General features: G+C 37.2%; 3 protein-coding genes across 4 annotated transcripts; 2 read left to right on the forward strand and 1 right to left on the reverse strand.

Moving 5' to 3' along the window:
• Positions 1-851: 851 nt before the first annotated feature.
• On the reverse strand, positions 852-5,821 carry LOC106159458 (ribosome biogenesis protein NSA2 homolog). The gene is made up of 3 exons (XM_013535744.3): positions 5,664-5,821; positions 5,246-5,350; positions 852-2,154 (listed from the first exon to the last, which is right to left on the reverse strand). The coding sequence occupies exons 2-3, from the start codon at positions 5,314-5,316 to the stop codon at positions 1,443-1,445; spliced, it is 783 nt and encodes a 260-aa protein (XP_013391198.1). The 5' UTR covers positions 5,317-5,350; positions 5,664-5,821; the 3' UTR covers positions 852-1,442.
• Positions 5,633-11,492, forward strand: LOC106159457 (uncharacterized). Of its 2 annotated transcripts, none has more exons than XM_013535743.3 (3): positions 5,633-5,788; positions 6,724-7,091; positions 7,858-11,492. In XM_013535743.3, the coding sequence occupies exons 2-3, from the start codon at positions 6,983-6,985 to the stop codon at positions 9,069-9,071; spliced, it is 1,323 nt and encodes a 440-aa protein (XP_013391197.2). In that variant the 5' UTR covers positions 5,633-5,788; positions 6,724-6,982; the 3' UTR covers positions 9,072-11,492. The 2 variants fall into 2 exon arrangements, with proteins under 2 accessions (XP_013391197.2, XP_086851069.1); XM_086994943.1 differs by lacking the exon at positions 5,633-5,788 and adding an exon at positions 5,833-6,005.
• A 3,371-nt stretch (positions 11,493-14,863) lies between these two features.
• On the forward strand, positions 14,864-18,408 carry LOC106159453 (uncharacterized). Its single transcript, XM_086995619.1, has 4 exons — positions 14,864-14,889; positions 15,209-15,321; positions 15,679-15,855; positions 16,199-18,408. Exons 1-4 carry the CDS (start codon positions 14,864-14,866, stop codon positions 17,467-17,469), a joined length of 1,587 nt encoding a protein of 528 aa, XP_086851745.1. The 3' UTR covers positions 17,470-18,408.
• Positions 18,409-20,148: the final 1,740 nt, after the last annotated feature.

The raw sequence follows: 20,148 nt of genomic DNA on the forward strand, positions 1-20,148 counted from the left end.
AAGGTTAATTATTAATCAATTAATGCAGGCCCGTAGCCAGGGGGGGGGCGGGGGGTTCGAAAGAACCGCCCTTTTTGTCGGGAAAAGGTCCATTCTGGGTAAAATTTGATCTAGGTACACAGAGGTTTCATTGGACAAGGTCCACTTATTCAGAAAAAGAACCCCCCTTTTGAAATTGCTGGCTACAGGCCTGTGATGGTTAATCTTCAGTCAATTACAAGTTAATTTACCTCTCTGCTGGAAACATGATGCAAAAAGTAATGGAGAGATGGTGACCAAATTGTGAGGAAAGGTCGGGAATAGGTACTTTTGGGGAACCCAAAAGGGGGTGAATATTTGTAGCTTCTTAATTAGTTTATTAATTAGTTTACTTATTTATTAGTAAGTTATTTAAGTAACTAACCATTATGACGAGCAATTAATCAGTTAGTTAATAGTACATTAGACAAAGTGAAGATTGAATTAATTTGTTGAATAACTAATTTACAAAAGAATGCACTCTCCGAGTGCTATTCTAGTCAACTGAAAAAATTATCATGTTAAATGGCTTATGTTGCACTTTTTTGAGACTTACAAATAACCTAAATGCTTTATTCTAATATATTTGCCTTCAGTCCACATCCTTGTCACATATCATCATTAATTGACTGCATTAACTTTACCAATTCACAGCCCAAATGACTTAATCTTACCAAATGGAATTATTGCAAGTTGTGTGATATTTTTTTTTGGGGGGGGGGGGGGGAGCTCAGCATCTAATGGATAAATGAAATGCTGCTCAATAATTTGAAAATTAAAAATAGAGTTAGAGTAAAAACAGTTCCAGTAACATTTTATAAATGAGTCAGTGGTTAATGAGATAACAATATTTAAAGTTTATTTTAAATTATAATATAAATACACTTATACTTTCAATTTTTTAAAAAGTTTTTATATTTTAGTTTCTCAATAGCATATCAAACATTCTTTATACATTGCAATCTTAACCACTTCCAACAGAAAAAGAACAGAGCTTACTATTTTTTTTTATCAAATAACCAAACACAGCAATTTCTGCCAATAAAAGAATTGTTTCCACATTTTTGAAAGTTTCATTTTTTTCACTCAGAAGATTACCATACTGAGCATCTGCTTATAAATACAGCATGTACTAGTACATTTATTCTTTACAGAACAGTTTCCCTCTGTAACACCTTTTAAAAACTTTTTCATCTTTTCTTACCTTGGAAAAACAGAGAAAACTTATAATAAATGGCAATGTCTTTCTTTCTCTAAAGTGGAAAGAACACAAGTGCTTGTTGCTAACAGAGGAAAAATAAATTAGCTCCAATGTGCAACCGTCACTTTCGAATTACTATATGCATTCTTTTATTTCCCCACAACACTTTTCCACCCTGATTTCTAATGGTTCAGTTCATAAAAGTCCACTTCAGTCCCAGCCCCTACACCAATAGCACAGCGTTAATACAGCCATCATTTTCAGGGTTATTTGTAATCTGTGCATATTTTCCCCACACCACTTTTCCACCCTGAGTCACAAGGCCCAGTTCACTAATGTTCACTTCAATGACAGTGCCCTTGGTTAGCACTCCTAGTGAGGTATACAGGGGGGAGCTGGGGTTCTTCTTCACTCCTATGATAGGGAGACAGAATGTGGCTTTTAACTCGGGGTGTGTCACATGGGCCTTCTTGTACCTCAGTCCCATTGGGCGAATAAATCGTTCATATTTTGGAGGTTTTCGTGTGAACCCATCCCCAACAAAGCATGGTTTGGTCACCATTCTCTTCCAAGCTTTCCGCTTGGATTTACCAGTTCGTACAACTTTGAAGACTTCAGCCTCGCTGACGCCTCGAACTTTAGGAAGTGGCACCTCCCACTTGCCAGCTTTTTCTTTTCGTTTTTGTTTCACCATGTTTGATAAAACCTTGGCTCTGGACTGTCCTTCGCGGTCCAGAAGATAGGCAGGCACAGCGCCCTCTGGGACCACGTCATCCTTCTTCTGTTTGGTTTTTCGTTCTTCGTGCATTTTGATGGTCTTTTTCATTTGGACCTTCTCAGCATGTCGTTTCTTGTTGTACAACTTGGCCTTCAGACCACGTAACTTCTTTGCTTTCTCTGCCATCTCATGGGGCTTTCGGCTTTCTTTCTTTCTCCTTGAAAATAAAATTTAACAAGGCAGCAAAGCTGTCAAATGTACAGACAAAAAGCAGGAAATAACAAAATACGCTACTGTCAATTCTGATGTAAAAGTACATTATGTTAAACTGCAAATTCAACATAAAATTTTAATTATGCTCAACAGGTAATACCAATGTAAGTAAAATGTGTAACAAGCATAAGGCTTCAGGCCCATGGGAGTTCAAGTTCACACTTTGAAAATGTAAAACTTCCAAAAAAAAAGTCAATTAGACTGCTTTTCCAACTCGAGCTGCATTTTAGTCCTGTGTTTCTTTTTTAAAAGTTTGACAATCATAAGTAATATGGTTTTCCCATGATGGTCATCATGGCAGCAATACCCAATATTGTGTTTTCTTCTATTTTGATGCAATATTTCATAATGCTTAACAGCATAAAGAACATCAGTTTTTAATAATAAAATATATGTATCGTGGATTTTCAGAAAATGTGACTAGCATGGGTCTTCAAGCCCAAGGTGGTTCTAAGTCACACCTTGAAATTGCCAATGTGTGAAAAATTAAATTTTCACAAAAAACTGATTAACTGCCAGAAAAATTTACCAAATAGACTGCACTGCCTAATGAAACTGTATTTTAGTCCCATGTTTCTTTCCTGTAAGTTTGAGAACAGTAAGTGACATGATTTTCCTTAAATGGTCATCAAGGGAGCAGTGTCCAAAATAGGGGTTTCTTCAAATTTTGATGCAATATTACATAATGTTTAACAGGATAATAACCATCAATTTTTAATAATAAAATATTAGTATCATGGATATTCAGAAAATGTGACTAGCAAAGGTCTTCAGGCCCATGGAACTTCAAAGTCACAACTTGAAAATGCCAAAATGTAGACAAGACAGTACTGTCCTGAAATGCATTTTTTTCCATTTTTAACAATTTTTTAACATATAACAAAATTAACACTTTACTGCCATTTTTACCAACTAACTACCAACCATTTTTATCAACTAAGAAAATTGATGAGATGGGAAAAATATCAATAGAACAGTGTTTAATGTCCAATTTCCTCCATTCTGAGTTTCTGAACATAGTGAATGAATGAATGAATCTGACAAACTGCAATGATAAGAGTTTATTTCCATTTTTGAAACTCTATTATACAATACATGATAACAAGCTTACCATCATTTTTACATAATCAACTAACAATGTTGTAAAGATGCAGGAAATGTTAAACAAAGACTTTTACGTATCTTATTAGTTAAATAATGAGACTGTTAACATGCCTAAGAATTGAATCTGAGGAAATGTGAAACAAGACAGTACTGTTATGAAATGCGTTTATTTCCATTTTTAACACTTTTTTAACATAAAACAAAATTAACAGTTTACTGCCATTTTTATATGATCAACTAAGAAAATTGATGAGATGTGAAAAATATCAAAAGAACAGTGTCAAATGTCCAATTTCCTCCATTCTGAGTTTCTGAACATAATGAATGATTGAATCTTACAAACTGCAATAATATGAGTTTATTTCCATTTTTGACACTTTATTACACAATACACGATAACAAGTTTACCATCATTTTTACATAATCAACTAACAATGTTGTAAAGATGCAGGAAATGTCAAACAAACACTTTTACGTATCTTATTAATTAAATAATGAGACTGTTAACATGCCTAAGAATTGAATCTGAAGAAATGTGAAAAAACAGCATAACTTATAAAATAATGGCCCGATTATGCTGATTTTCGAACTTGACCTGCGTTTTAGTAAGATTGATTACTCTTGTGAGTTTCATGACAACAGGCCTATCAGTTTTCATTGAAATGTGTTAACAGTGTTGCATATATGCTGAAAAGTGAAAAAACAGCATAACTACTAAAATGGTGGCCCGATCATGCCGATTTTCGAACTTGACCTGCGTTTTAGTAAGATTGATTACTCCTGTGAGTTTCATGACAACAGGCCTATCGGTTTTCTTTGAAATGTGTTAACAGTGTTGCATATATGCTGAAAAGTGAAAAAACAGCATAAATTCTACAATAATGGCCCGATCATGCTGATTTTCGAACTTGACCTGCGTTTTATGAATATTCATCAGCTCTGTAAATATAAAGCCAAAAAGTAAAACTGTCTTCCACTTATGGTGTTAACGCTGAAAGTGCACGGCGACGGCGACATCGACGGCGACATGAACGGCGACGGCGACGACAGACGCAGGTGATGGCAATATGTACAGACACATCTGTGTCTGTACATAAAAACAATGTAAATTTTCTTTTCAATTCCACTGAATACTTATCATATGCATCGAAAGACTTCTCTTTTTAAAACCAGACATTTTGAATAATTTACTTTTTCTTTTAATATATCTCTATATGCAATATCTTATCATAAATCAACAACCATTTACTAAACAAGATGGAAACATAATGATCTGGTTACAATGGAAATATTTCCTGTGGTTTCATACATTTGATTCCAGTCCTGTGTAACTGGCACATTTTCCAAATTTTACTCTGTGCTTGCAAGAAGAAGGACATGACAGACTGGGCAATAATAACACATTTAGAGTCTCAATCAAATGTTTCTCTCATACATTGTTGTTGCCTACTGGGGTACAGTAAACAAGCTAAACAATATCCACCTACCCCCCAAGTCTCTTATTCTTAATATTTAATATACTGTAACCAAAATTATGTTATTATTAAGTGATGACTTTGACCAATGTTTCTGCTATTCAAGTAAATTTATTGGGGAATTTATCCACTTATTTCCTTTTTTTTTTAATTTAACTTTTATACTTATTGACTAGTAAGATTACAGCATATTTTCAACCCAGTGATGGCCCCAGCCCTCACAATATTCCAATGACAAAGTTTCATGCAAAAAACATTGTTAAGTTTGTAAATAATTATGTATCCAAATAGCCCAGACACTGATTAAAGTCACCTAACAAACTAATTTAGAAAAGATACTGAAAGTCACAGAGTTAAATAGTGGAGATAAATACTGTCAAAGTGCCCTTGTGGGAGTGCAAGATTGAATGACTTAATGAATGTCTTTTTAAATTAAAAATGTATTTGAGCACTTACTTTTTCTCGTGGTAATCCAAGCGGTAGCCATGCCGCTTGCGATGGAGCTCTATGTGCTCGTTCTGTGGCATATTTAGGAGTTGATGCGGTTACTTGAGCAAGAATCTGAAAACAGGAATTTACGTTGTTGTTCGATGAATCGTTAATCATGTTTATTAAAACAAAAAACTCCTTATTTACCTGTCCACAATTAAACACACAATGAAATTTGTAAACGAGAGATTTATAAACAGACAATATGAAATACTGGACTTGCCTTCAAATAATTTTAAAACGTGTCGAGAAGAAATCTTGAATACTGATTTTAGGAGCCACGTCAGCTAATTGTCTCCACAGGTTATCGAGGAAGGGCTTTACTAAAGTAACTGTATATTCCATCATTATAAGTTCAACTTTAATAAAACATAACTGATCTTACCTATTCAATTTCGACTGAATGTGGAAATTATCTTGTTGACCACGAGGGAACAACATGGAAGTCTTGCAGTATCGCTCGCTAGTTTATCTCCAATGAAGTTGAAAACGAGGCTACGTGAGGACGAGGTGAGAAAAAGTTTATTATTGTACTTTAAAAGTACCCAGGTACTCTTCGCGTCTTTTATTTACCATGCTGATCCCTTAGATTACTTCAAATATGATGCATATGACAGGTTTTTAGAGAGACATGAGAAATCTGGAACAGAAGACTAGATTTCATACTAGGCTCCTGCAAACAAACTTGCACTGAATGAAAGTTGGAAATATGATTGGAAATGATACTGTGAGTGTTAACAGGGGGCATTCTCGCAGCCCCCAGACGTAACTTCAGATACCTTTCTTGCGCAGAAGTTCTAGCTTTACAACGAAGAACATGCACATGTATTAATGTCCATGGCTGCAAAAGTAAAACTGTGGTGTTAGCAAACTCCAATCCCAAAGAATCTCTGTAGTGTAATTTATTACTGAAATAAATTACAGCAGCTACATGTCAATGCAGTGTCGCCATCTATAACAACACAGTTACTGAAGTGGTCTTTTTGCCAGAGTGGTGAACACGATCTTGATGTGACTCTGATGGGGAGTGAAAAAACCCAGAAGATCCATCATTCTGCAGACATGTCTACTGTACATTTGTCATATTAAGTTCATAGCATGTAGTTATAGTTACTATACACAGGGATGGAGGGATGCCGTCTTCTGGGTCTTCTGGCAGATGATCAGAATTTTTTTAGTTTTTATTAACGGGCATCATATTTTTCTGTCGGAAAATGGTCAAGATTTGAGGATGGATCAACAGATAATTTAAAAGACTGTCGGAAAATATCTTTGGATCCGTCCCTGCTACATTACAGTGTTTAATTTAAGGATTAACTGCCCAGTATTTGGTACGATGTAAATATTTGAAAGTCTTTGGAGTCCTTAACCGTCTTCAGAGATAAATATTAAATAAAACTTAAAGGGATTGTTTAGCATATCAGATGATTTTTTTTCATTTCCAGGATGCATCAAGCCTTAGGCCAACAGCTGGTAGCAGGCAACAAGAGCAAGCAAAGAGCATCATCAAATCAGTCTCCATATTTACATATCTTACCAACAGACTAATGTAACCAGGCAACCAAGCTGCTGTAACCAAGTAAAAACCAATGTTACTAGGCAACAAGTTAATGTGTGTTGGTAACTAAACTAATAAGAATACAGTCCACATGCTGGATTCCCGTGACCTGCTGCCCATCCTTTTTACCCACAATCCTCTCTGTCATGGGGTCCATCGGTGAGATTGAGGTCTGTCTCCCCGTCCCTGTGTTTGTGGCTGCTGTGAAACTGACCCAGGAACAGTCCGTGGATTACATAGGAGCAGACAAGCATGGTCAGTGCGAGAAACGAAAATGACATGGATGTGCCTTCTGGTCTCATTTCAGTTAAAATTTTAGAATTTTTATATGGAAACTTCAGCACTTTTTGTATAATTTTTAATATATGAACCTTTATTTTTTTAAGGATATGCAATTTTTTGTAAAACCTTTAATCATTATGAACCTTTTTTCAAGAACATTGTATTTAATTTTATTGTCCAAAATGAATGTCACCAGTCAACAACAGAAATAATTCAAAAATTAAAATTAAAAAGACCAGTTCATAGTTCATAATTATGTCAACAGTTTTGGAATTGGGTTACCTTGGTGAGGAATTTTCTCTCTGAAATTAAAGACTTGCTACTAGTATATAAAGGTCTGATGCTTGTTACGTTAATCCCCCCCCCCCCCAAAAAAAAAAATAATAATAAATAAATAAAATAAACTAATTGATAACTTGCCTTTGTTTTGGTGTAACATTTTCATTTGGCTAATGTTCTTCAGTAGTCTGCATAACAGATTTTTCTCATTTCCCCAGGTGTCTTGTGAGATATTATTTAAAGCATTTTAATATAGGAATGAAAGGAACTTGAAGTTTAAATTCTGTTATAATTGTACCATAGGAATTTTGTAACATTGTTTGGTGGTATTATCTGTTTTCTTAAGATAAATATTTTTATGTATTTTTCATCCAAATTTTATATGAATTGCAACAGATCACTAACATATAATTATGTCTTACTCTGTCCTAGTTGGTTTATGATTTGTTTTCTGTTATAGGTGACTATAAGTATGGCCTGCACATAACACGCAGTAACAAGTTAGTGTCCATGAAAGTCTCCCTGCTGCGCTCTGGGGACAGCGACGGCCATTTCAAGATTCAGATTGGGGATGTCATGCGAGTTGTTGCGCCTTCTAGTGACCAATCTCATTCAAACTCTCCTCACCTTGAGGCTGTTTCTTCACCAGAAAAATACATCGAGGTATCCAAAGAGCGTCGGTCGTCACCAGACAAGGATGTGGAGTGTCTTGGGACTACTTTTGCTCCAAATCCAAGGCGTAGTCTTGCACCAGAATATACAGGAACACGTAAGCGTAAACTAATGGGACGTTTTATTGGTTCTCTCACTTCTGCTCCCCCAAACAAAGTCAATTTACTGTCATCGGCTTTAAGGAGGGATTCTCAGCAAAATGTGAGTGGTGAGTTACAGCAAAGACAGTCTAGTGGAATGGTCAACGGTGGTGTCCAGCCTTCCCTTGACCACCTGACTCCCTCTTCTCCCCCGTCACGGCAAAGGAGCACCTCCCACTCCTCCGAGGATATCAATAACTCCTCTCAAACTGACCTGAGGATCACAGATGTGAGGACAGATTCAGCGAACATTAATTTCACAACCCCCAATGCTCCCACAAATAATGCTTACCATTCCCAGAATTCCATGCCACAGGCACAGGCAATATACGAGGCAGGCGAGTATTTCAGTTTAATGAACTCTAGGATCAGTCCAAGTGTAACGTCATTAAATGCCAGTATGCAAAGTGAGGGTGCAAGTGACACTCCGCAGCAGACTGACCCTCAAGGTCAAGTTTATATTCCTGTGACCTTGAAAAATGATGGTCAAGGTTATGAGGGGGTGCACATAGAGGCTAGTGACTCTGCAGCGACTTTCACCTCCTCGAATGTATTGTCTTCAGTCACCACTTATGAAAACAAATCTATGCCTTTTGATAACCGATCTCTTGCAAAGAAAGTCAAAAGGAAATATGTCAGCTGTAGATTTTGCCCAATATGCAACACTCCTCAGAGAAACTTACACACGCATTTGGAGCGCGTGCACCATCTCAATCGCGACGCTCGCCAGGAGTGGTTGCAGAGAGAGAAAATGGCAAGGCTTGAACGAAGGAACAATTTGGTGCGACGGATGACCCTGCCTCATGTGCCAGTGAGTTCTGAGTTACCCCAGTCCGATCAGACTGTCAATGAGGAGGGATAAATGGATAGAACTGATACCAGGAACCTGTTCTACAATATAATTCTAGCACAAAAATTGGTCTTAGTCTTTAGACCAAAAATATAACCTTCTTCAGGTTAAGATAAATTCAATAAAAATCCAATAATGAATCAAGTAGGTTGTGATCTACAATGTAAACCTTGTCTGCTAGGCTTCAAAACAGGCGCAATGTTTCATTTATTTAAACAGCTGCTGATTTCATTTATGTCATAGTAAATTAAAATTTTGGTCTAAAGGTTTTGGACAATTTCCTGGTGGAATCTCCATAATGAGGCAAGCACCATGGCAGACGGCTATGGCATGAACTTACAGAGACACCTTTACCAAACACAGAAGTCATGTCCTATGGAACTTAGCTATTATTTTTACCTATTTTTCAATGCCTTGTTTGGTATGCGGTGTCTAACTCAACTTCTACACCCTGTCAAAGGACTGGAGTTTCTTGTTTTTTTTTTTAAAACTGAGAATAGAGAAACTTGTATATAGATTTAATAAAACCATAGAAAATAATCTTCCACACTGGAAGATTGATATAATGCTCACTGGAAGGTATAGAATTAATTTTGTATCAGAGAATTCTTGAGAGATTTGTAATTATGTGCAAAGAAATGTAGTTAGTCAGTATGGTTATTTTTCATGAAATCGTAATGATCATTATTTTATTGGAATTCTACAAAGCTTTGCTTTTGGGAATTATACGTGACAACATGTGATAGCAGTGCTAGAAATGTTTGTTAATAAACTGATGTGAAAATGATGGCTTTTAGACACTGAAATAAGAAGATGTTTAAATTAGGAATAATTACTATGAACATGGAGGCATTCTTGAAGGGTCAAATGTTGTTGTGCAATTATAAGAGAGGTTTTCAGTTCTGTCCCTAAAATATTTAATATTTAAGGCAGAAACAGAACAGTCATACTTTTGTAGGTTCAGATATTGTCTTCAAGTTTTTAGATATTTGATTTTATTATGCAACAAAATGAAAATGTATACAAGACGTAGATTAACCCACGAATGAATATTAACACTACATTGTGTAATTTTATTTGTATAGACTCTCTGATTATTTTAATGCATTTTATTTTGACAGCAGTCTGTTTTCTTTGACTTACGTTTTAATTTTTTAAAAATGCATGGTGTGATAATTACCCAAATAAGAAATTTATATGATAATAGATATAGTTACTGCAACAAGTGGAAATGATAGCAAGAAAGGCATCGAAAGAAAATTAAAAGGTTAGAATCTCATTTCTATAATTTTGAAGTGGCCTACTTACAGACTTCTTGCAGGCTGAATAGAATTTCAGTGCAGTCAAGAAACCAAGATGCCTTGGTATCATTCATAGAGCGCATTCAGAGCTGCAGACTAACAGCAGATCAAATATGGCGACCAACTAAAAAGTTTGCCACTTAATTCCCATTTAGACACTGAATAGATTCCCTGAGGGAATTATGCAACAAGTATCCAAGTGGGTCAGCCATATTTGATCTGGGATCAGTAAGTCCACCGCTCTGAAGGCGCTCATATACATGTAGAGAGATCAAAAAAAGATGATTTTAGACTGGAAACCCCCCACAAACTGTCCGTATAGGATGGGGCATTCTGGACACATGGAATCATATTCATTGCTACACATTGTTATAGCAGTGCCCAGATAGAAATTTTATTACTTGCTGCATATTTTTCACATACAAGGCCTATGTAATGTGGTATATGCATGGAGTTATAGGTTTAGCAGATTTATTTGCCAAAGTGTTGAATTCAGCTAAAAACATAAGATTAGCGCCATGCAATTAAAAAAAACCATTACTAGTAACCAGTAAGACATTGCAATATTTGTTAATTAGTTATCTGTTTATGTTAGATATAATGCTTAATCATAAATGCAGTCAATTCTATGTACTAAACCTCTCGTCCACTCACCCGAGACTGTGATGGTTGCTGATGACGTGACAGTAACATAAGTCATAGAGGATATCTAATATTGCAAATGTTGGGGCAATATGATGGGAGTTGAATTATGTCTTACATTGATGTTTAATTAATGCTGCTTAATAAACTACATGGTTGTTGTTGGAGAACTACTCGAGCAACTCTCCTAGGCTGTAATTATATATACAGTAATTTTAAAGGCAATACACAGATTGTAAAAAAATATATATATAAATCATAGGTATACTGTATTATATAAATAAGGCAAGAATTCAGTAAGGTATAGTAAACAGGAGTTTATAGATAGATATGTAGATGATAAGAGTTCTTACTTATAAAGATATTTTATATAACAAATACTAGTGCCACAAATAGCTGGTAAAAGTTAATAATACAGATTTGTACAGAGAATGTTCAGATTATGTACAGAATATATGTTATATAAAAGCAATAATACAATCGAAATGCATGTGTGTATTTACATCTTGATTGATAATAGAGTAATTAGCCTGATCAAGATTCAGTTCAGTGGTATATACCTACTCCCAGGGTGGGGGCCAGTCCTGTGGTGCCCTCTGACTCTCAGGGTGGGGACCAGTTCTGTGCTGTTCTCTGACTCTCAGGGTGGGAACCAGTTCCGTGGTGCCCTCTGACTCTCAGGGTGGGGACCAGTTCAGTGGTGTTCTCTGACTCTCAGGGTGGGGACCAGTTCCGTGCTGCTCTCTGACTCTCAGGGTGGGGACCAGTTCCGTGGTGTCCTCTGACTCTCAGGGTGGGAATCAGTTCTTGCTGCCCTCTGACTCTCAGGGTGCTGATCAGTTTTTATTTTTTATGACCCTTTAAGACTTCGGGTGGAGACTACATGACTGAATACAGTTAAACAATGACCAAGGTTGTGTCACCTGCAGAACGTATTTGGCACAAGTTGACATTGTCACCGCTTTTCTGACGAAACACACTTATCGTCTGAAGTGTCAACATACCTGTGGTATTTCCATTACGAAGAGAGCAAGAGATTTCCGTATAAAAAATACAAGAGACTTTTTTCTGGGGTTGTGAACATTTCTATTGTACTTAAATGAGTCAACCTTGCAACTGTCAAGTATTAAATCATTAAAGAAACTTCTCATAAAGCAAGTGTTTTCAGCCAATTAATATTTCATCTAGCTATCTTACCGAAAAAAGTAACTTATTACAAAATAAGCCCTAAGTATTATTGCGATTAAAAATTACCCTGCCTCGTTTTCAAAACCATCGTGCATGAACCTATACCTTTCAAACGTCCATAAAGTACATTCTCCACTTCCAGTTTCTTTCACTAAATCTCCCTCCCAGTGTATGCACAGTATCTGGGATCCAAAATTTATCTTATCTCTTAGAAGTAATACTGTCAACTAAAACTGAAGGTTGTCCTAAACAAGAAAACTGTAAGCGACTTCACCGCCTCGGCTGTGGACCCTGTTACATTAATATAGGGCGCACTCAGAACAAGTTGATCTGCGGACTAACTAGTCTTTCTTACGACGAAGGACGAAACAAACAATCAAATATATTGATATATTAATGTACACAACTTACGGTCCAAATTAAATGGTTTTTTGTTGTTATATAGAGCTCTATAATCGAAACAATACGACATCAAAAGTTACAGTCCTGTATATACCAGTATAGCGCCGAATGCAAATGCTGACGTTTACATGTACTTGCAAAAGACCATGTTTTGCTAAGGAGTTATAACTCCTTGGTTTTGAATACAACAAATAACATAAATAAACCATCCGCAGATTTCACCAAGCACAAAATGCTGCTCATAAGGCCGCTTTCTAGCCTGCAGGCGAAGACACTGTGAACAAGATAGACTGCCAACAGTATATTATGTGCTATATCAATTTCTCGTTATTGTCATTATAACGGTGCGACAGATGTCGTTGATGCCTGCACTTTGGGAAAGTTGCCTTGCGCTTCATTTCTCGTAGTTTTGCCCTCTGTGTCCTATAAGCTGATTATAAGCTGATCAAAAAGCTACGTTTAATGATAATAAAAAGAGCGTTGTTTTTTATCGTTTGGTAAAAGAGGATATTCAAAATTCAAAAATAAACTTTTCTCCATTGTCTTTCTCTTCCTACCTATCACTTATCTCTTCTCTGTTCTAATTATCGACCAAATGAGTATGGCATTACCACTTGTTTCGAGTTTTTATTGGATTTGGTAAGGGTACACAAAATGGGTCTCTCTTTCCCGTTCGAGTTCATCATTAACTTGTTTTCCTTATTATATGAATCATCATGACTGCGGTCATAATACAATGTTTCTATCTCAGCCTGAGGCGGGTGCATTGTGTTAGGCTAATAGCGACACAATAACTTGGCAAAACCCCGATGAATTTCGAACAAAATAGATTTTGCCTCTGAACACAGAAATTTCTCTCCGTTTCTCTCCTTTTATTCGCCGCTTTTCCCCCTTTTGCTCATGCCTGTTTCTCATTATCTCTCTCTAAATAAATTTAAAAAGAAAGAGAGACATGAAAAATATTATCAGATTTTCATGATTCCTATTTCATACTGAGCAGTATTGGAGAATAAGGAAGCAATGATTGAAAAAAATGCTTAAAGAAACAGTACGTTGGGAAGATATCGCCTACGAATATGTCATGGCGTATGGCTACATCTAAATCGCCATCCTATCTCTCTCTCTCTCTCTCTCGTTTTTTTTTTTTTTTTTCTTTTTTTGATAATATGCAGACGAAGAGAGGAGTAGATGAATGCAACCCACGTCGCTGCCTAAAATAAAATTCATTCTTCTGCAAGGAGGCAAAAGACAATTTGACCACCACACTCCCCCTCCCAAGAACACACAAACACACACACACACACACACACACACAAACTAGCTTAAAAAGTCCTTTCCTTTACATGAGGACCAAACGAACATTTTCATCCCCCTCCCCAACAAACACATATACATTAAATGTCTAGGTCGTTATATGTGTACCTTTTGATAAAAAAAGGCGATACGCACCCGTTTCCTCTTTGGCGAGAACAGTTGGAACGAAACGTGCGACGTGCTTTTATTTTGGCTCGGATGTGTTTTTATATGTTATTTGCCAAATTTTCCCAATATATCAGATTCGCACCTGTCATCTGGTTTATTATATTTAGCGGATAAGCATTCTCTTCGTCTGACAGGTGTTGTCGAAATGTTTTACATTTATGTCGCGCTCTTGCTTTCACAGTAGGCGCCATTAATGTAACAAGGAGGGACGCCAGAAACGAAATAACGGGAAAATTATCAACGAGAACTAAGACTGTGGACTGTAAAATCGCGCCAAAAAGCCATGATGAGGATCATTGCAAAGGGATTTTGTTTTATTTTCATTTTTATCGTCGTTTTGTTGAAAAGCGGCTGCTGTGAATTAACGAGGAGCGCTTGCGCGGGGAATAAACAGCGAAGTTTAGTAAGCGATCCGGAAAGTTGTAACAGGTATTTGTAGACTTCAGTACTTTATTGCTCAAGTTGATTCATTTTCATTATTAATTCAGCACAACGAGATGACGCTGGAAGATGAAAACAGCAATTCCAAAACAAAAAACAGAGCTAATTTGCGAGTAAGAAGAATTTCTGAAAGCTTCTCGTCAGCTGTTTTGTGAACTCTTTTATTAAAGCATTTTAGCGACGATTTGTATAACGGTGTTGCATTTCCTCAAAATCAACCGATCTACTTTTCGTTTTCTAGAAATAAATAAAAGGACATGCAGTGAGGAAAATTCAAAGGGCGAAGGAGGTGGGGGGAGGGAGTGCATGTCTCATTTTAAGGGTATTTCAACCCTCCAGGGATCTGTCATGACTTACGTTAAATTCCCAGAGGGGTAAAATAATTAATTATCATTTTTCTGCCTCTCTTTGCACGACATGTTTACAATAATATATGATAGGAGTGAGTAAGTGTGTGTGTGTGTGTGTGTGTGTGTGTGTGTGTGAATGGAGGGGGCACCAACCCCCTAGATCTGCCCATAGCTTATCTATACCCTCTACTCCAGGGTGGCAGGCGCATTTTCCTCCAGCCAGTTAGAAGATTAACCATATTTAGCCAGAGACATTATCTGTGAAAATCTAGTGAAAAACGAATCAATAGACCTGGTACAGGATAGCATATCTACATGTATATAAGTTCTTTTTGTACGGCAGGTTTATCGTGTGTTGGTACGGCTACCCAGTGTACACGCTGTCCTGTCCAGATGGTCTTCACTGGAACCCAGTTGTACACACCTGCGTCCATCTCCGGGATTCTATATGTGACTGTAAGTAGTCCAGGGAGAGTGCCTTATTATTATTATTATTTTTTTTTTATTATTATTTTTTATTTGTGTGTTTTGTAGAGTTGTGGATTTTTACTGCCTATTGTGTGTATCTCGTAAAATCGAAAAAAATCGGATTTTTTCGTTTGTATAATTAGTATATAATATTTATTTAAATAATGCTCGGAGCCTATTTGTACCAATCAACCAATGAGCGCATATTTTACATGTGGATTAGTCATCTGCCAATACCAGTAAAGAACGTGCTTAGAACTGTAATACTCGTCTACATTGTTTGACACCCAACGGACTTTGATAAATGGACCCCCGCAGCCTAACCATAGATTTTAACATTTTCAGCATTAATAGGTGGTCAGAGCTCATTCAGTTTTGAAGGACCGTCCAGTCACCCAGGTGGCACGAAGACAGACTCGTCTGCTGGCGGTGATAGCGAGGCCTCGTTATCGTCAGCCTCCGCCCTGACGTCATCAGAAGCATCAGGTGATGGGGAGGAGGATTTATATGTCACATCCAAGAGTAAGGGGGGCTAAAACTGGCATTACCATTTTTTACCATTATAGCCCGTATCACAACCTTTTTAATTAACTTTGACATCACATAGATATCTACAGCATTTCCTGTCTTCCAGGTGTGACAAGTACACTTTATATAGGGCCTACATGTATTTCTCCTTAAAGGGCATTTACAAATAATAATAATAATAATAATAATAATAATAATAATAATAATATACAGGAGACGTTGTTTATTCGGTATATTTAGTAACCTATACTGGATTGGGCCCGTTTTTGTCTGTGAAAATATATTTCTTTACGAATGTCATTTCAATATTTCTTATCATGGCGTTGTTATATTACAGTACACCACTTGTGTATGAAACATAACTGGGGCAATAATCCGGAACCGACCGACTGCAGCCGATATCTCTCCTGCTCTGGCGGAACGGTCGTTGCCAGGATGCGACCCTGTCCATCCGGTTTGCTTTTCCACCCCGGACTTCAAATCTGCACGTGGCCGACTGACGTAGATTGCGGAGATCGCCCTTATCCGGGAGTAGCACCTGTTTCAACCACCTTTTCTGGCAGTAGTACTCGAAGAAGTACAACAGTTCCTACAACTAGAAGCACTGGCACCGATCCTCTATGTATGACACGCAAGTATGGCAATAATCCGGAACCAGACGACTGCAGCCAATACCTCTCTTGCTCAGGCGGAACTGTTGTCGCTAGAAAACGGCCCTGTCCATCCGGTTTACTTTTCCATACTGCGCTACAAATTTGCACATGGGCAGCTACAGTTAACTGTGGAGATCGCCCTAATCCAGGTGCTACTTCTATCACTGCTCAGACTACTAGCACTACTCCTGCAACAATGCATACCATAACAACGGATACTACGACAACCAGGCGTCCCATGACGACGACATCACCCTCTCCAGCTATGACTAGTAGTGTTATGCCTATTTCCTCCACTGCTTCTATTAGCACTCAAAGAAGTACACCGAGCTCTGCAGCAGAAACTACAAGAAGTACTGACCCTCTTTGTATGACGAGGAAGTCGGGAAACAATCCGGAACCTTACGACTGCAGCAAATATCTCTCTTGCTCTGGCGGAACCGTCGTCGCTAGGATGCGATCCTGTCCATCCGGTTTGCTTTTCCACCCTGCACTACAAATTTGCACATGGGCAGCCTCAGTTGATTGTGGAGATCGCCCTTTGTCAGCTGCAACCACTTCTTCTACCACTGCCCAGACTACTAGCACTGCTCCTGCAACAACGCATACCATAACAACGGTCACTACGACAACCAGTCGTCCCATGACGACGACATCACCCTCTCCAGCTATGACTAGCACTACCATGCCAATGTTCTCCACCTCAGGCACTAATAGCCAAAGTAGTTTAACACCCTCCTCTAACTCCGGGACAGGCGGCGGTGGGGTGGACCCTCTCTGTGTGAACGATGGGGACAACCCGGACCCCAGTAGTTGCAGCCTCTATCTGTCATGCGCACACGGCCGGGTTGTTGCTAGGATGCGGCACTGTCCCACTGGACTCTTGTTTGATTCTGTACTGCGGATGTGCAACTGGCCCGCTTACGTAGACTGTGGCCACCGCCCTTTGCCTTGACTGGACCATGCTACTTAGAAAGAGAAGGTAGAACATTAAGATATGTCGTTTTGTCTTACGTGGTGTCCGTAGTTAATAGTATTTCCTCATTCAAATGTTGAAATGTCTTAGATACCAATATTGGACAATATTGAAAATCGCAGTATAAAATATATCATATCCTTTTATTTTATGTTTATGTATTGTAGTATTGGTATTATATCTGTTTTACTTAAACGTCACGTCTGTTAGCGAGCGGAGCAGATATCATAGAAATGATGTCTCTCTTCATCAATACAGAATAAAGGATTAATTAAAAAGTATAACCTAAATCATTGTAATGTACTTTGCCATAGATATTTGTGTATATATAAAATACTTCGGTTATGTCAAAATCTTACCATATGCGGCATCAAGCATTAAAAAGTTGTGGCAAGGGGTTCTCTTTGATTAAATGCTATTAGAACGGCATTTACAAGTTGAGCTAGCTTGTTCCAAGTACGATGAAAGTTCACAACGGTTTCTCGTTGACTGCCGTTTTATATTCATTTTGTATTATATATGTTCTGTTAATATTATCTGAAGGCCTATTCATAGATATACACTTGCAGAACTTCTTTTTAGAAAAATTAATAAATTTAAGTATCAGAAAATAAAGATGGATTAATAGTGTCATGAATCCGCGTGCATGCAACGACGTAAAAGAATTATATGTTATCAAAATATATTGGATTACGGAAAAAATCATCCACTATATTTTATGAAATTTTGCAAAATGCTGTACATTGTTACTTGCTGGTGTTTAATGATAAAATAATTGTTCCAAAATGCTTTTTGTGACATTACGTTTACTCATGTCTCGTGAGTTATGCTTTCTGAAATCACTAATATTCCATACCACGACAGCGATCTTTAATAATCGATTGATAAAATGAATCAATAAATGGGATGCACTCTTAGTTGCGAACAGTGAGTGTGGCGACTAAAAAAATGCCTTATTGTTTATTTTCCTTTAAATAATATTCTTCATGATTTAAAATGAAAAAGACAACGTTAAACGTATTTTTCTAAAAAAAAAAAAAAAAGAATAAATAAAATAGATACCTTGGAACCAATTTTACTTACATTTTATCTTCTCCGGCGTCATTTCTTCATATTAAAGAAAAAAAATGTTGAAAAATAGAAGTCAATATTGCGATATTATCTGTGTTTTTGAAAATTATTAGTGCTATAAATAGTGCTATAAATCAGCAAAAATTTTGTGCTGAAGGACCCTCCACCCCAACGTCGCTTGCGCTATGAAAGCCTTGTTTGTGTATGGTTTCCCTATACCTATACACCCCCTTAGTATTAATTGCGTTAGTTGCGAACGCCAATGCACGACACATTCAACTTAGTTCTCAGTTCGAGAATGCTTTAGATGTGACGCGCAGAACATTCTTTGAAATGCACTTGCTCTCTTTTTCTTACTCACAATCCCCACAGCGAGAGAGCTTTCAGTGCCCGAAGCAAAGCTTTTGTTCATAATAATATGTAAAACTGTCCTCCAGTAGCTGAAGGCAGCCTTGTTCTGTTACAACGGTCGTCTGCCTAGCTGGCCCTTGTTACGTACAGTAACAACATACGTACAGCTACGTGTTTATAGAGTGAAAAAGAGGAAATACCCGATTCTAATACCAGGTTGTAGAAATTTTGGATTGTAGAGGTCCATGTTACTCCCTACCCTGATTCTAACTGAAATACCGCTTGCCACTGAAGCATGGGCGGGGGGATATACAGTGTATAACAAATTTCCATCTTCAGTGCCAACTCAAAAGTCCCTTTATTCTGGCTAGAATGTATGCTTTTAAGCACTTTAAAGTACACTTTATCTGTACATGGAATCAATATGCATGCCTCGGTGGCCCCAACTGATCTACATACCAATTGTTGTGCAATGTTAATAGGTGACTTCTTACTAATAGGGGTTTTAGATGTGCATCTGTATCAGGCATTCCGGCCAGAGAATGATAAATATTCATGCAACACGGAAGCAAATATAATGATACTCTTTTGACTGTATATGATAATACAATATGGAATAAGGGGGGTCCACACGCCTTCAATTACTTCCTTTCCCACTAAAATTGGTTACATAATTCTGTGGATTTTAGTTTCCTTTTTAGAGCCATCTCAGTATCATAAACATAGTTTCCCTTTTAAACGATATTACGCTTCTCACAGATACCTTTTATAGGAGGTCTTTATTACACTTTAATCTAAAACACTACCAACTACAAAATATTCAAATATGAAATTTTAATATTTAATACTTATATATAATATCTATGCCACAATTACTGAAAAATTAAAATAGGAATTCATCCAATAACATGTCTTCAATCTTTCTTAACTGAGACCCATTATAATTCAATTATATATTATTCAATTCAATATGGATTGGAAATACTAGTTGTGATTTTCATTAGGAGAGTGTTTCCCAAATAAAATATCCCAAAATCAAAAAAAAAAAAAAAAAAAGGAATTGGTTTATAGATCATAATTCTGTCAAAAGTTTTGGATAGGAAGTGCCGCCGCCATTTAAGAAAAACGGCTAGAAATTGCTGGGGAATTGACATTTTACTACACTGTATGTACATGTAGAAAGGTGTGGCCATTATTGCGTGCTTTTTAAAGTTAATCGCAACCATCCCTCTTGGG

The sequence above is a fragment of the Lingula anatina genome, chromosome 9 (assembly GCF_051362555.1).
Source record: "Lingula anatina isolate TDL-2025a chromosome 9, LinAna3.0, whole genome shotgun sequence".
NCBI lineage: Eukaryota > Metazoa > Brachiopoda > Lingulata > Lingulida > Lingulidae > Lingula > Lingula anatina.

Coding starts and splice junctions, on each gene's coding strand:
- LOC106159458 (XM_013535744.3), bottom strand. CDS start 5,316: ATGCCACAGAACGAGCACATAGAGCTCCATCGCAAGCGGCATGGCTAC. Junction 2,155..5,245: donor TTGGATTACCACGAGAAAAA/GTAAGTGCTCAA, acceptor TTTATTTTCAAG/GAGAAAGAAAGAAAGCCGAA.
- LOC106159457 (XM_013535743.3), top strand. CDS start 6,983: ATGGGGTCCATCGGTGAGATTGAGGTCTGTCTCCCCGTCCCTGTGTTT. Junction 7,092..7,857: donor CATAGGAGCAGACAAGCATG/GTCAGTGCGAGA, acceptor TTTCTGTTATAG/GTGACTATAAGTATGGCCTG.
- LOC106159453 (XM_086995619.1), top strand. CDS start 14,864: ATGACTTACGTTAAATTCCCAGAGGG. Junction 14,890..15,208: donor TACGTTAAATTCCCAGAGGG/GTAAAATAATTA, acceptor TTTGTACGGCAG/GTTTATCGTGTGTTGGTACG. Junction 15,322..15,678: donor CCGGGATTCTATATGTGACT/GTAAGTAGTCCA, acceptor TAACATTTTCAG/CATTAATAGGTGGTCAGAGC.